General features: G+C 34.6%; 1 protein-coding gene across 4 annotated transcripts in view; it reads left to right on the forward strand.

Moving 5' to 3' along the window:
- PTPRZ1 (protein tyrosine phosphatase receptor type Z1) overlaps positions 1–13,739 on the forward strand; it is a 189,751-nt gene that overhangs the window by 136,837 nt on the left and 39,175 nt on the right. For 2 of the 4 annotated variants that reach the window (XM_019031497.3, XM_055392192.1), the window contains exons 12-13: positions 1,345–4,903; positions 10,121–10,265. In XM_019031497.3, coding sequence (XP_018887042.3) covers positions 1,345–4,903; positions 10,121–10,265 — 3,704 coding nt within the window. The remainder of the gene's footprint in view (positions 1–1,344; positions 4,904–10,120; positions 10,266–13,739) is intronic. The other 2 variants (XM_019031498.3, XM_055392193.1) reach the window with 1 other exon arrangement.

The following is a 13,739-nucleotide window of genomic DNA, read 5'->3' on the forward strand; positions in this document are numbered from 1 at the left end:
ATTAAGCTGTAAATAATGAGGCCGCCATTAAGCTTGGAATCGTGTGTTTCATACAGTGCAGATTTCCGTGTGTATGACACATGCTCATGAGCACACACAGCTTAAGATTCAGATTCTTTCTACTGATATTGGTCAAGTTCTCAATGGCTGTACTCAGTAATTTTTTTCTTCTTTTAAGGAACATGGCCTTAAAATATCTAATAGATGATCAAATAAATGACAGTTCTAACAAGCTGTTGGGTACAAAGATACTGACAAAATCATGTCTCACATGAACTAAAAAAAAAAAAAACTTGATAACTTTGGCAATTGAGTTTTCTAAGTATATAATTAGATATAATATGCCCAGTTTTATGTATATATACATATATGTATGTATACATATTTATATATATATACGGGGAAGATATAATAAGGGGAAGATTTAGAACTAAAAGAGGTGTTTGGTTTTCTTTTCCTTTTGTTTTTTAATATTTTCTATTTAAGACTTAGGCAGATATTTCAAAGGCAACATATCAAAATGTGATTCTACTCCTAGTTTTTTAATTTTGTGTTTCCCTTAGAATCACCATTCAGGAGGTTGAATCTTCCATGCAATGAAGATTATGCTTAAAGCACAGGTCTTGGTTAACTTCTAGCTAGAAGACTAGACGTCTCCTCCTGGGTCATTGCATGGAAGATTCAGCCTCCTGAATGGTGATTCTAAGGGAAACACAAAATTAAAAAATTAGGAGTAGAATCATATTTTGACAAGTTGCCTTTGAAATATCTGCCTAAGTCTTAAGTGGAAAATATTAAAAAACAAAAGGAAAAGAAAACCAAACACCTCTTTTAGTTCTAAATCTTCCCCTTATTATGACCTTAAAATTATGATTTGCTCTAAATAGATATAATTAAATATTCTGAATGTTCAACTACTTTGGTCTTTAAAATAGTTTCATCGCCAATTCTTATTACAATAAGCTAATGGCTATTTACCTTGATGCCTGATGAACAAAGAAATATAAAAACAATAAAATAAATGCCATGTTAAATAACACTGTCAATAAATAACTAAAGTGTGTCTTCCTTTTAAATATGTGGTATCTATTCATTTAACCACTTCTTTCCGTAGCATTAAAATAAAGGCGGCCATAAATTAGGTGTTTTCATTATGTTTAATTACTCCCCTGGAGAGCGGATGGTAAAGGGTGTAGGTTAGAGGTATGCATTGTACATAATGGTGTTTTATGAGGATAAGAAGTTCCCAAGATACCACAAGTGATGATTGGCAGTGTAAGATATGAAGATTTTCTTTTTCTCTTATTTCCTTATGACTCATTAAATCTTGTTTGCTTTTCAAAGGAGGAGGAAGAGGGAAAAGACATTGAAGAAGGCGCTATTGTGAATCCTGGTAGAGACAGTGCTACAAACCAAATCAGGAAAAAGGAACCCCAGATTTCTACCACAACACACTACAATCGCATAGGGACGAAATACAATGAAGCCAAGACTAACCGATCCCCAACAAGAGGAAGTGAATTCTCTGGAAAGGGTGATGTTCCCAACACATCTTTAAATTCCACTTCCCAACCAGTCACTAAATTAGCCACAGAAAAAGATATTTCCTTGACTTCTCAGACTGTGACTGAACTGCCACCTCACACTGTGGAAGGTACTTCAGCCTCTTTAAATGATGGCTCTAAAACTGTTCTTAGATCTCCACATATGAACTTGTCGGGGACTGCAGAATCCTTAAATACAGTTTCTATAACAGAATATGAGGAGGAGAGTTTATTGACCAGTTTCAAGCTTGATACTGGAGCTGAAGATTCTTCAGGCTCCAGTCCCGCAACTTCTGCTATCCCATTCATCTCTGAGAACATATCGCAAGGGTATATATTTTCCTCCGAAAACCCAGAGACAATAACATATGATGTCCTTATACCAGAATCTGCTAGAAATGCTTCCGAAGATTCAACTTCATCAGGTTCAGAAGAATCACTAAAGGATCCTTCTATGGAGGGAAATGTGTGGTTTCCTAGCTCTACAGACGTAACAGCACAGCCCGATGTTGGATCAGGCAGAGAGAGCTTTCTCCAGACTAATTACACTGAGATACGTGTTGATGAATCTGAGAAGACAACCAAGTCTTTTTCTACAGGCCCAGTGATGTCACAGGGTCCCTCAGCTACAGATCTGGAAATGCCACATTATTCTACCTTTGCCTACTTCCCAACTGAGGTAACACCTCATGCTTTTACCCCATCCTCCAGACAACAGGATTTGGTCTCCATGGTCAATGTGGTACACTCGCAGACAACCCAACCGGTATACAATGGTGAGACACCTCTTCAACCTTCCTACAGTAGTGAAGTCTTTCCTCTAGTCACCCCTTTGTTGCTTGACAATCAGATCCTCAACACTACCCCTGCTGCTTCAAGTAGTGATTCGGCCTTGCATGCTACGCCTGTATTTCCCAGTGTCGATGTGTCATTTGAATCCGTCCTGTCTTCCTATGATGGTGCACCTTTGCTTCCATTTTCCTCTGCTTCCTTCAGTAGTGAATTGTTTCGCCATCTGCATACAGTTTCTCAAATCCTTCCACAAGTTACTTCAGCTACCGAGAGTGATAAGGTGCCCTTGCATGCTTCTCTGCCAGTGGCTGGGGGTGATTTGCTATTAGAGCCCAGCCTTGCTCAGTATTCTGATGTGCTGTCCACTACTCATGCTGCTTCAGAGACGCTGGAATTTGGTAGTGAATCTGGTGTTCTTTATAAAACGCTTATGTTTTCTCAAGTTGAACCACCCAGCAGTGATGCCATGATGCATGCACGTTCTTCAGGGCCTGAACCTTCTTATGCCTTGTCTGATAATGAGGGCTCCCAACACATCTTCACTGTTTCTTACAGTTCTGCAATACCTGTGCATGATTCTGTGGGTGTAACTTATCAGGGTTCCTTATTTAGCGGCCCTAGCCATATACCAATACCTAAGTCTTCGTTAATAACCCCAACTGCATCATTACTGCAGCCTACTCATGCCCTCTCTGGTGATGGGGAATGGTCTGGAGCCTCTTCTGATAGTGAATTTCTTTTACCTGACACAGATGGGCTGACAGCCCTTAACATTTCTTCACCTGTTTCTGTAGCTGAATTTACATATACAACATCTGTGTTTGGTGATGATAATAAGGCGATTTCTAAAAGTGAAATAATATATGGAAATGAGACTGAACTGCAAATTCCTTCTTTCAATGAGATGGTTTACCCTTCTGAAAGCACAGTCATGCCCAACATGTATGATAATGTAAATAAGTTGAATGCATCTTTACAAGAAACATCTGTTTCCATTTCTAGCACCAAGGGCATGTTTCTAGGGTCCCTTGCTCATACCACCACTAAGGTTTTTGATCATGAGATTAGTCAAGTTCCAGAAAATAACTTTTCAGTTCAACCTACACATACTGTCTCTCAAGCATCTGGTGACACTTCGCTTAAACCTGTGTTTAGTGCAAACTCAGAGCCAGCATCCTCTGACCCTGCTTCTAGTGAAATGTTATCTCCTTCAACTCAGCTCTTATTTTATGAGACCTCAGCTTCTTTTAGTACTGAAGTATTGCTACAACCTTCCTTTCAGGCTTCTGATGTTGACACCTTGCTTAAAACTGTTCTTCCAGCTGTGCCTAGTGATCCAATATTGGTTGAAACCCCCAAAGTTGATAAAATTAGTTCTACAATGTTGCATCTCATTGTATCAAATTCTGCTTCAAGTGAAAACATGCTGCACTCTACATCTGTACCAGTTTTTGATGTGTCGCCTACTTCTCATATGCACTCTGCTTCACTTCAAGGTTTGACCATTTCTTATGCAAGTGAGAAATATGAACCAGTTTTGTTTAAAAGTGAAAGTTCCCACCAAGTGGTACCTTCTTTGTACAGTAATGATGAGTTGTTCCAAACGGCCAATTTGGAGATTAACCAGGCCCATCCCCCAAAAGGAAGGCATGCATTTGCTACACCTGTTGTATCAATTGATGAACCATTAAATACACTAATAAATAAGCTTATACATTCCGATGAAATTTTAACCTCCACCAAAAGTTCTGTTACTGGTAAGGTATTTGCTGGTATTCCAACAGTTGCTTCTGATACATTTGTATCTACTGATCATTCTGTTCCTATAGGAAATGGGCATGTTGCCATTACAGCTGTTTCTCCCAACAGAGATGGTTCTGTAACCTCAACAAAGTTGCTGTTTCCTTCTAAGGCAACTTCTGAGCTGAGTCATAGTGCCAAATCTGATGCCGATTTAGTGGGTGGTGGTGAAGATGGTGACACTGATGATGATGATGGTGATGATGATGATGATGACAGAGATAGTGATGGCTTATCCATTCATAAGTGTATGTCATGCTCATCCTATAGAGAATCACAGGAAAAGGTAATGAATGATTCAGACACCCACGAAAACAGTCTTATGGATCAGAATAATGCAATCTTATATTCACTATCTGAGAATTCTGAAGAAGATAATAGAGTCACAAGTGTATCCTCAGACAGTCAAACTGGTATGGACAGAAGTCCTGGTAAATCACCATCAGCAAATGGGCTATCCCAAAAGCACAATGATGGAAAAGAGGAAAATGACATTCAGACTGGTAGTGCTCTGCTCCCTCTCAGCCCTGAATCTAAAGCATGGGCAGTTCTGACAAGTGATGAAGAAAGTGGATCAGGGCAAGGTACCTCAGATAGCCTTAATGAAAATGAGACTTCCACAGATTTCAGTTTTGCAGACACTAATGAAAAAGATGCTGATGGGATCCTGGCAGCAGGTGACTCAGAAATAACTCCTGGATTCCCACAGTCCCCAACACCATCTGTTACTAGCGAGAACTCAGAAGTGTTCCACGTTTCAGAGGCAGGTTAGTTACGGATCAGAAGGACAGATTGAGGTGTGGTGGTTTGCTTGCTCTAAAAGTAAAACGAAAATTATAGAAAGATAGAAATTTGGTAAAATGGTACATCATCATTTTTAAAATCAAAACATTCAACAAATCAGTCTCCAGTTTCTGAAGTATAATTTTATTTATTATTTCAAACAATTATTTAACACATTTTGGGTTTTAATTTAATTCTCTCCAAAATAAACAAAACAATTTTTATTTATTGTCAATATTTCATACTCTATAGGATGCCTTTTATGGGGGGGGCAATTCTGTTTGCATAATACATTTTAGTACACTGCTTTTAAAACAAGATCAGAGTATGCTATTTTAGATTATTTTAATTTTCATACTTTTGTTCTAAAATAAGTTGTAAACTAATTCTATTTAATTATAAAATGAATTCTTAAAACTGGAAGTAATGTGGCATAAGCACTTCTCTCTGGCACAGCCCCGTAGAAAGGAATTAGTTAATTTCCACATTCATATCAGCTTGGGGAGCTTTATTTATTATTATTATTTCATTAATTATTAATTAATTAATTTTGAGACGGAGTCTCGCTCTGTCGCCCAGGCTGGAGTGCAGTGGCGCAGTCTCGGCTTACTACAAGCTCTGCCTCCCGAGTAGCTGAGACTACAGGCGCCCACCACCACGCCAGGCTAATTTTGTGTATTTTTAGTAGAGACGGGGTTTCACCATGTTAGCCAGGATGGTCTTGATCTCCTGACCTCGTGATCCACCCACCTCGGTCTCCCAAAGTGCTGGGATTACAGGCGTGAGCCACTGCACCAGGCCAGGGAGGTATTTATTTATTTATTTATTTATTTATTTATTTATTTTTTAAGTTTTATTACTAAGTTTTGAGAGTTAATAATGAAGTTAAAAAAATTTTTAATTTTTTTTGTCTATCTTAATGTTGCCTAAAGAGGGCAGTGTAAACCATCAAAATACATTTTACTTTATGCCTGCTGTTACACAGTTTTTTAAGTTAAATAATGGGCATTAATATGTACAGTATGTATAGGTATTGTATCACAAGATGTAAAACACTAAACATTTTTCTGTAGAAATGAATTTCATTTGTGAATGTATTTTATGCAAATTAGCTTACTGACCAGATGTTTCTTAGAGCAGATTACGTGCAGTGTTTATAATACAGCTGTCTGCTTTAAATGCCAATGGAAAGAAAAGGGAAGTTCAATTCTATTAAGTATAGAAAAGTAATAATTTCATTGAATTGGTCATAAGAATTTTATAATTTGCTTTTATTAAATGTGAACGTATCTTAAAGTTTAATAATGAAACTATTTAAATCTTAACATCAAGTTAAATGATAGGCTAATGTAACAAGATGCACTCATTGTACAAAAGTGAATATTTGTAATCCAGAACATAGACATCAGTCTCATTAGAATATTTTTCCTCTTTGCTATTTCATCTTTTTAATTAGTTGTATATTTTTTCTTCAGTGCAGCAGCAATTAAAAGTTTGTACATTTTGATAGAAAACTTTTTCTGTATTCTGACTGATACCTATTTAACATTGCATTTTAAACACTTAAATGCTGATATGTGAGAATGAATAATGAATCCATAGGTTACTATAGTCATTAGTGCTGTCATATATATGAACTGTTATCTGTTTTCAATTATGGTAGTTGCTTTTTAGTTTTCATTAGATTTATGTTAAAAGAAAATATCAGGAATCCATCTGTCTGTCTTACCAGGTAGTGACATTGATACGTTCTTGCTAGACTATACTATTATAGAAGGATATATATAATGAGATGCTAAACCTAAAATTATTGACTAAAGCTTAGCAAGTTTCTCTTCAGTGCACGAATTAGTTTTATTTAATTATCAAGAGTATGTTCTCCCACTAATTAGGATGAAACAATATGAATATGACATCCAGCATTATCAAGTAACATAATTAGCGAAGTAAATAAGATCAAACAAGATTAGGGGAAAATTCTGGCCTATTTTTAAAACTGTATCTATAAAATCATATGTAATCTGTCTTATCCAATAATTGAATATATCCCTTTATCAAATGCATGCAGACTAGCTCTGAAACTTAAAATTTTATGGTGTATTTCTAGAATGGAGAACAATTTACAGGATGTGTTCTTTAAAATACTATAGATAAGGCAAATATTAGTATCCACAATTTATAAATGAGTACACTGACACCCAAAGATACTAGATTATTTGATCCAGGTCACATGAGTAAATACAAAACTGAGCTTGGAAATGTCTATCTCTTAAAGATTATGCTTTCATGTTAGGGGCCAATTAAATAAATGTAATGCTTAAATTGTAATACCAAAATTATACTATCTTATTCTCAAAACATCTTTTAAAATGTTAATCTTAGTTTTTTATTTCTTAATTACCTATTAATTAAATATTTTAATTTAGGTAACTCATATATACTACTGAGCCATATCAAGGAGATATTTTAGTCTCAAATAAATAAAAATAAAATCAGTACAATTAATTCCTCATTATAGTACACAAAGCAACCAACTGATTGTCTGTGCTTTCATATGATATCCTATCTTGTGTAAAAGAGCTAGGTTTCATGCCATAGTTTGATCATTCTGACTCCTTAATTAAAGGATTTAAGATCAAATATCCCAGAGCACTTTTGAGAAAAGTTTATACACAAGACTATATGTGTGTGCATGTGTGTATACAGTGTCTGTATATAAATATGTGTATATGGTATATTTACATATATAATGCATTATATATCTTACATATATATTACATATATGATAGGACATATCTCATATATATGTATGCTATACATATATAAATGAAATATGTAATTATATATATATATACCCATATACATGTTGCTTCGAAAATTTGTGGCCATTGAAGACCTGCATAATTATATAAGCTTACTTCGTACATATATTAATCTACATCACTGGTTCTCAAACTTTAACATAGATCAAAATCAACTGGAGGACTTGTCAAAACACAAATTGCTGACCCTTACACACAGAGTTTCTGGTTCAGAAGATTTGGTGTGGTTTGAGCGAAGCCTAAAATTTGCATTTCTAAGTTATGATGATGTTGATGCTGCTATTCTGGGGATCAAACGTCAAGAAAAACTGATATAGATAATAATATTAACCACCATTTGTACTAAATGAGGTACCAAGGACTTTGCTAAGTGAATGTTTTCATTTATTACTGACACACTTACTTTCCATCTAGGTAACAATAGTTACAATAGAAAAAACTGTGAAGACAACCATGTATAAAATAAGATGTTTTTCTAAATTTTATAAGGAAATGCTCATTGCATTCACCATCAGGTTATTTAGGTGACTAGATGATTCTAGATGAGTCTCCACAAAATAATGGTCAGAGCTTAGGATTAACATTTTAAAAAATGGAGGCTTGGGCTTTTCTCACAAGAATATTAGCTACAACTCAGGGCTGAGTTGGCTTAGAACATTTTCACTTTTTATACAGTTTCATGATTTTTAATCACACCTTTGAATTCCATTTTTCCTAGTAAATGCATTTATAGTTATAAGACCAAATATCTTGGGAAGTGTGTGTGCCATTTATATTCCCGTGATACATTACATTTATTTATTTATTTATTTATTTATTTATTTATTTATTTATTTATTTTGAGATAGAGTCTCACTCTGTTGCCCAGGCTGTAGTGCAGTGGCGTGATCTCAGCTCACTGCAACCTCTACTTCCCGGATTCAGGCCATTCTCCTGACTCAGCTTCCCAAGTAGCTGGGACTACAAGTGTGCGCCACCACGCCTGGCTAATTTTTGTATTTTTTATTTTTTTTAGTAGAGATGGGGTTTCACCATCTTGGCCAGGCTGGTCTTGAACTCCTGACCTCAAGTGATCCGCCTGCCTCAGCCTCCCAAAGTGCTGGGATTACAGGCGTGAGCCACCACGCCCAGCCTGATACATTCCCTTTATTAGTGGATTAAATTCCTGGCCCTTTCTGCTATCACCCTTGATCAACAGAAGAAAGCTATTATTTTAAATCTTAAGTTCTCTCCAATTAGATATATTTTAATGCTATATATGTGCACTTATATTAGTCTCAATTTTCTTAAATACATATTTAAGTGAAGTTTCTCTGTCTCTTATTACTTAAGCATCAGAAGTGCCAAGTGCATAAGAAGGCATGTAGATTTTGATGGGAAACTCAAATGTGGTTCTTTCAGAATGTCTGCAGGTAGATATAAGGGCTTTTTGTAGCACTGTCAGCATGCTGTAATGTTAGAAACCGTTCTCATGCTCAATCATATTGGTTTCCCACTGAACACACCTCAAAGCAAAGAGGAAGGATTGTTATTGGCCACAAACAGTCACTGTTCTGAAACTCTTTTTTAACAACTTGGAAGGTAATCTCTAGTTAAAGTGATTTTCAAAGTGCTGGTACAGCAATGTACCTGACTGGCCCCCAAAATAATCATGTGTCATCTTTTAAAATTAGCTCAAGGACCAAATTTGGACTTTTAATTATTTACACTTGCATATTTCAGAAGAATTTCTTAGATCTACATATTCCTCCAATTCAACTGAAATTGCATTTTTATTTTTTTTGTAGAATAAAACAACGGGTAAGAAGAACATTCAAAATAACATTTAAAACCAATCTATATTTAAAATTGAAATAGATTACTGGATTGAAAGGTTATCCTAATATAAGAAGAGTTATCCCAAGATTTTTTCTTCATGAAATTATTAATTGCTTCTAACTATTTACCTAATGAAGGGTTAAAAATAATCCTATTTAAATTTATTTTAGAAAATTAATATATATGGTGATTCAGTAAGTAGCGCTGTTTTTCCTGACTATTCTATTTTAAAACAGTAGTGATTTTTAAATTACACTACTTTGATTTTTCTTATTTAGCGAGGCTTTTCAAGGCAATATTATGCTTACCTGTTGCCAAGGCAACCCTATCTGGGTGCCAATCTCTGCTGGGATGTTGTAGTTCTTCTTGTCTAATAGCCTGCCTTACATTTTAAACTTTGTTTTAATTAAATTGGCTTATAATTGTAGACATTCTTTGCATCAAAGAGTCAAAATTTTAAAGGTAAGTAACAGCAATGAAGGTTGCAATTAATCAGTTGAAAAATACTGTGACGTTTCCTTCACCTTAAATATCAATTCTCTCAATTTTCTCCGACTACAGAGGCCAGTAATAGTAGCCATGAGTCTCGTATTGGTCTAGCTGAGGGGTTGGAATCCGAGAAGAAGGCAGTTATACCCCTTGTGATCGTGTCAGCCCTGACTTTTATCTGTCTAGTGGTTCTTGTGGGTATTCTCATCTACTGGAGGTAAGTTGAGTATTTGTTTTGGAAAATTTAATTCATAAAACTCAGATTTTGCCCATATTTCATCTGAAAGGTCTTCAAAGCATATTCAAAATGTATTTTACCTGAGAGCTGCCATTAATTTATTCAAGGTAAATTTGTGAATCCAAAGGCACAATAATGAAGGAGTTAATTGTTCTTCATACATCAATTAGAGATAAAATGGAGAAACTTTTACCTGTTACTATTTAACACAGTATTTTGACAGTTGTACTTTCATGTTAATCTAATTAATAGATATCATCATAGCATTTAACATAAGTCTAAGCTTGTCATTAGTTGTTATAATTCCAAAAATTAAGAAAACATTTTTTATATAGTAACAAATATTGTTTTTCAATGACAGAAGAGTTTGTACAAGATGTGTATTAACTGCACATACTGATAAAAATGATAACCTGTGCATAAAAGTAAAATCAAGCAATTAAACTATAAATATAATTAGAGAATACAGCTAATGACTATCTTAAGATGCACAGGCATTTAAGATACATATAATTTGCTTTGGGGATGAAATATAGCTTCGCTCTCAATAATCTATTAAGTCTCTAAAGGACAAGAATAATTGTACCCATCATAAACTTTCCATCCTGTGGAAAGCAGAACACACAGCAAATTAGTGTATTTATGAGGAACATAGGTCAGTATAACTGTGTCTGTTAGAAATCAAAGACTTTATGATGATATAAGGAATCATATGTGTAAACCAAGAAAGGGCATAGCATAGTACTTTTATAAAGTATAGCATACTTTTATTTTAAAAAAGAATTTTGTTCAGAAGATACATAATAATTTTTTTGTTTAGCAACATCATTCTATAACTTTATATCAGCACTCTTTATGTGTTCTCTCAAAATATATTCTCGTGGTTTATTCTGAAATATTTACCATTTTTATTGACTGTTTCCCACGTACCTAGTACTGTGTTAACCATCAGGAAATATCAAAAATGAACAAATGAATGAAAAAAGAGTCAGTGATTTGAAGAAATATATGCTTATTGAGGGGGAAGAATTTGTTATAAAAATGTATAAAATATTACACAAAAGTGTATGAATAGCAGTTGAAATCTAGTGCTAAAAGTAGTCAGAGAACAAAGAAGCTTGGTAGGCCAGAATGCTCAGGGCAAGTGTAAACTAAAATATAGGACTCAAGCTCTGTGGGAGTCAGAAAGGAAAGGAAAAGGGCATTCCAGGCAGGAACACAGCAGGTGCAAAGATCGGGAAGTAGAAATGAGCTGTCTTTTGAGTAAAAGCTATTGGATGTTTCGGACACAGTGAGGTCTGGAGCATGTATTAATAGTTGCATGTAGTTGGACATTGGTTGGCTAGGGTAGAATGTCTTCATGATCCACTGTATTTCATATCTGACTTCCTTTACTAGAACAGAGTAGACTGCACACTATGGAGAGCAGATCATGCTTTTGTTACCCCACATGGGTCAGGAGTCTATTTTGTTATAACAAGAAACAAACAAACCTGGTTTCTTTAGTCTGTATCCCGGTGATTCCAATAATTGCCAAAGATTCTTTTTTTTTTTTTTTTTTTTTTTTTTTTTTTTGCTAAAGGTTTCGTGCTTAGCAGAGTGCTTTGAACATAATCCATAATCCATAAATGTGTGTTCAACAAAAATAAATATTGCTTTTCTCCCCGTTCCCCACTGAACTTGTTGACCAAATTTTTACCACATTGATATGTGTATTCAGATTACAGGTTTCTATCTAATCTGATTTTCCCTACCAAACTACCTTTTTAATTAATGGGAGTCAGTGTTAAGAATTTAAAATAAGATGGAGAATATGACCAATTCTGCTTCATAGTAAATAGTGCTAGTACAAAGTTCCAATAAAGATGTCAGATGGTTTACAATTATAAGATTGAAATTTATTTCTTAATCTGTGTTACTTTTCAAGTATATTTTCTGAAAATTTGGAAATCAGTATCTTATTTAATACAATTTTATATTTCATGGAAAATTAAAATTTGGAGAGGTTTCTATCTTCTATTAATAATGTGTCATTTCGTCTGCATTATATGGGGAAAAGATAAAATTACCAGTCAAAAATATATTAATTTGACCTTCAATAAGATATTTCTTTTTTCTTCACAAATAACACTTGAGGTACCTTGAATGCAGAGTGTAATAGTGTAAAATATATATGAGTATTTTGGCCAGGCACAGTGGCTCACACCTGTAATCCCAGCAATTTGCAAAGGTGAAGTAAGTAGATCACTTGAGGCCGTGAGTTTGAGACCAGCCCAGGCAACATAGTGAGACCTCCATCTCTACAAAAACAATAAAAATAAACAATTTAGCTGGGCATGGTAGGGCATGCCATACTCCTAGCTTCCCAGAAGGCTGAGGCTGGAGGATCACTTGAGCCCAGGAGTCAAGGTTACAGTGAGCTGTGATTATGCCACTGCACTCCAGCCTGGGGGACAAAGTAAGACACTGTCTCAAAAAAAAAAATCACTTTGATGGTTTTATGTATATGTTTTATATCTATTAAATGTTCTGATAAAAATTGTCAATCTTTACTTATTTTGAAATGTTAAGTAGTGTTAGATATCTGACCTACTAACATCTGTTTGAAGTTAATTCACTAAAAATTATAAATTTTCATATCATCATATGCTAGGGGTATTATGTGCTGAATCACAAGATGATAGTTTTAGTTCATTCTTCAAGGTTTATGTGAATTATTCAAATTCCAGTGAAGCTACATTTGTAAACAATATGATTTCACTAGCCAATATATAAACATTTTAGACCTTTGTAAAAGCTACAGCCTGAGAAAAGGTTTAAAAATCTAATGTCGTACTAATAACAGTCCTAATGGTAATGAAGTCCTTAAGAATTTTTCCAAGTTTATATATTTAAACTTTTTTAAACAGCTTAATTAGGTAATATTAAAATATCATAAAACTCACCTTTTTAAAGTGTATGATTCAATGGTTTTTAAAGTGTTCTACTATTTCCATAATGACTAATTATGTTAAGTGTTTTTTCATGTGCTTGTTGGACAGTTGTATATCTTTTTTTGATAAATGTGTATTCAAATCCTTTGCTGCCTATTTTTTAATTGGGTTATTTGTCTTTCTATTATTGAGTTGTGGTTTTGTTTGTTTGTTTGTTTTGTTTTAAGGAGCAGAGAGTTTAATAGGTAAGAAAGATGGGAGAAGGCAGAAGGAAGAAGCTCCCCGTACAGAGACAGAGGGAGGGGGCCTCCAAAGCTGAAAGAGGAGAACCTGAGTTGTGTGTTTTTATATATTCTAGATACAAGTCCCTTATCAGATATCTGATTTGCAATTATTTTCTCCCATTCTGTGAGTTATCTTCTCACTTTCATGATGGTATCTTTTTTAAAGTAGAAAAATTTTTCATTTTGATGAGGCCAAATTCATCTATTTTTTCTCTTATTGCTTGCACTTTCAGTAT

This window comes from Gorilla gorilla, chromosome 6 (genome assembly GCF_029281585.2).
Source record: "Gorilla gorilla gorilla isolate KB3781 chromosome 6, NHGRI_mGorGor1-v2.1_pri, whole genome shotgun sequence".
In the NCBI taxonomy this organism is placed as follows: domain Eukaryota; kingdom Metazoa; phylum Chordata; class Mammalia; order Primates; family Hominidae; genus Gorilla; species Gorilla gorilla.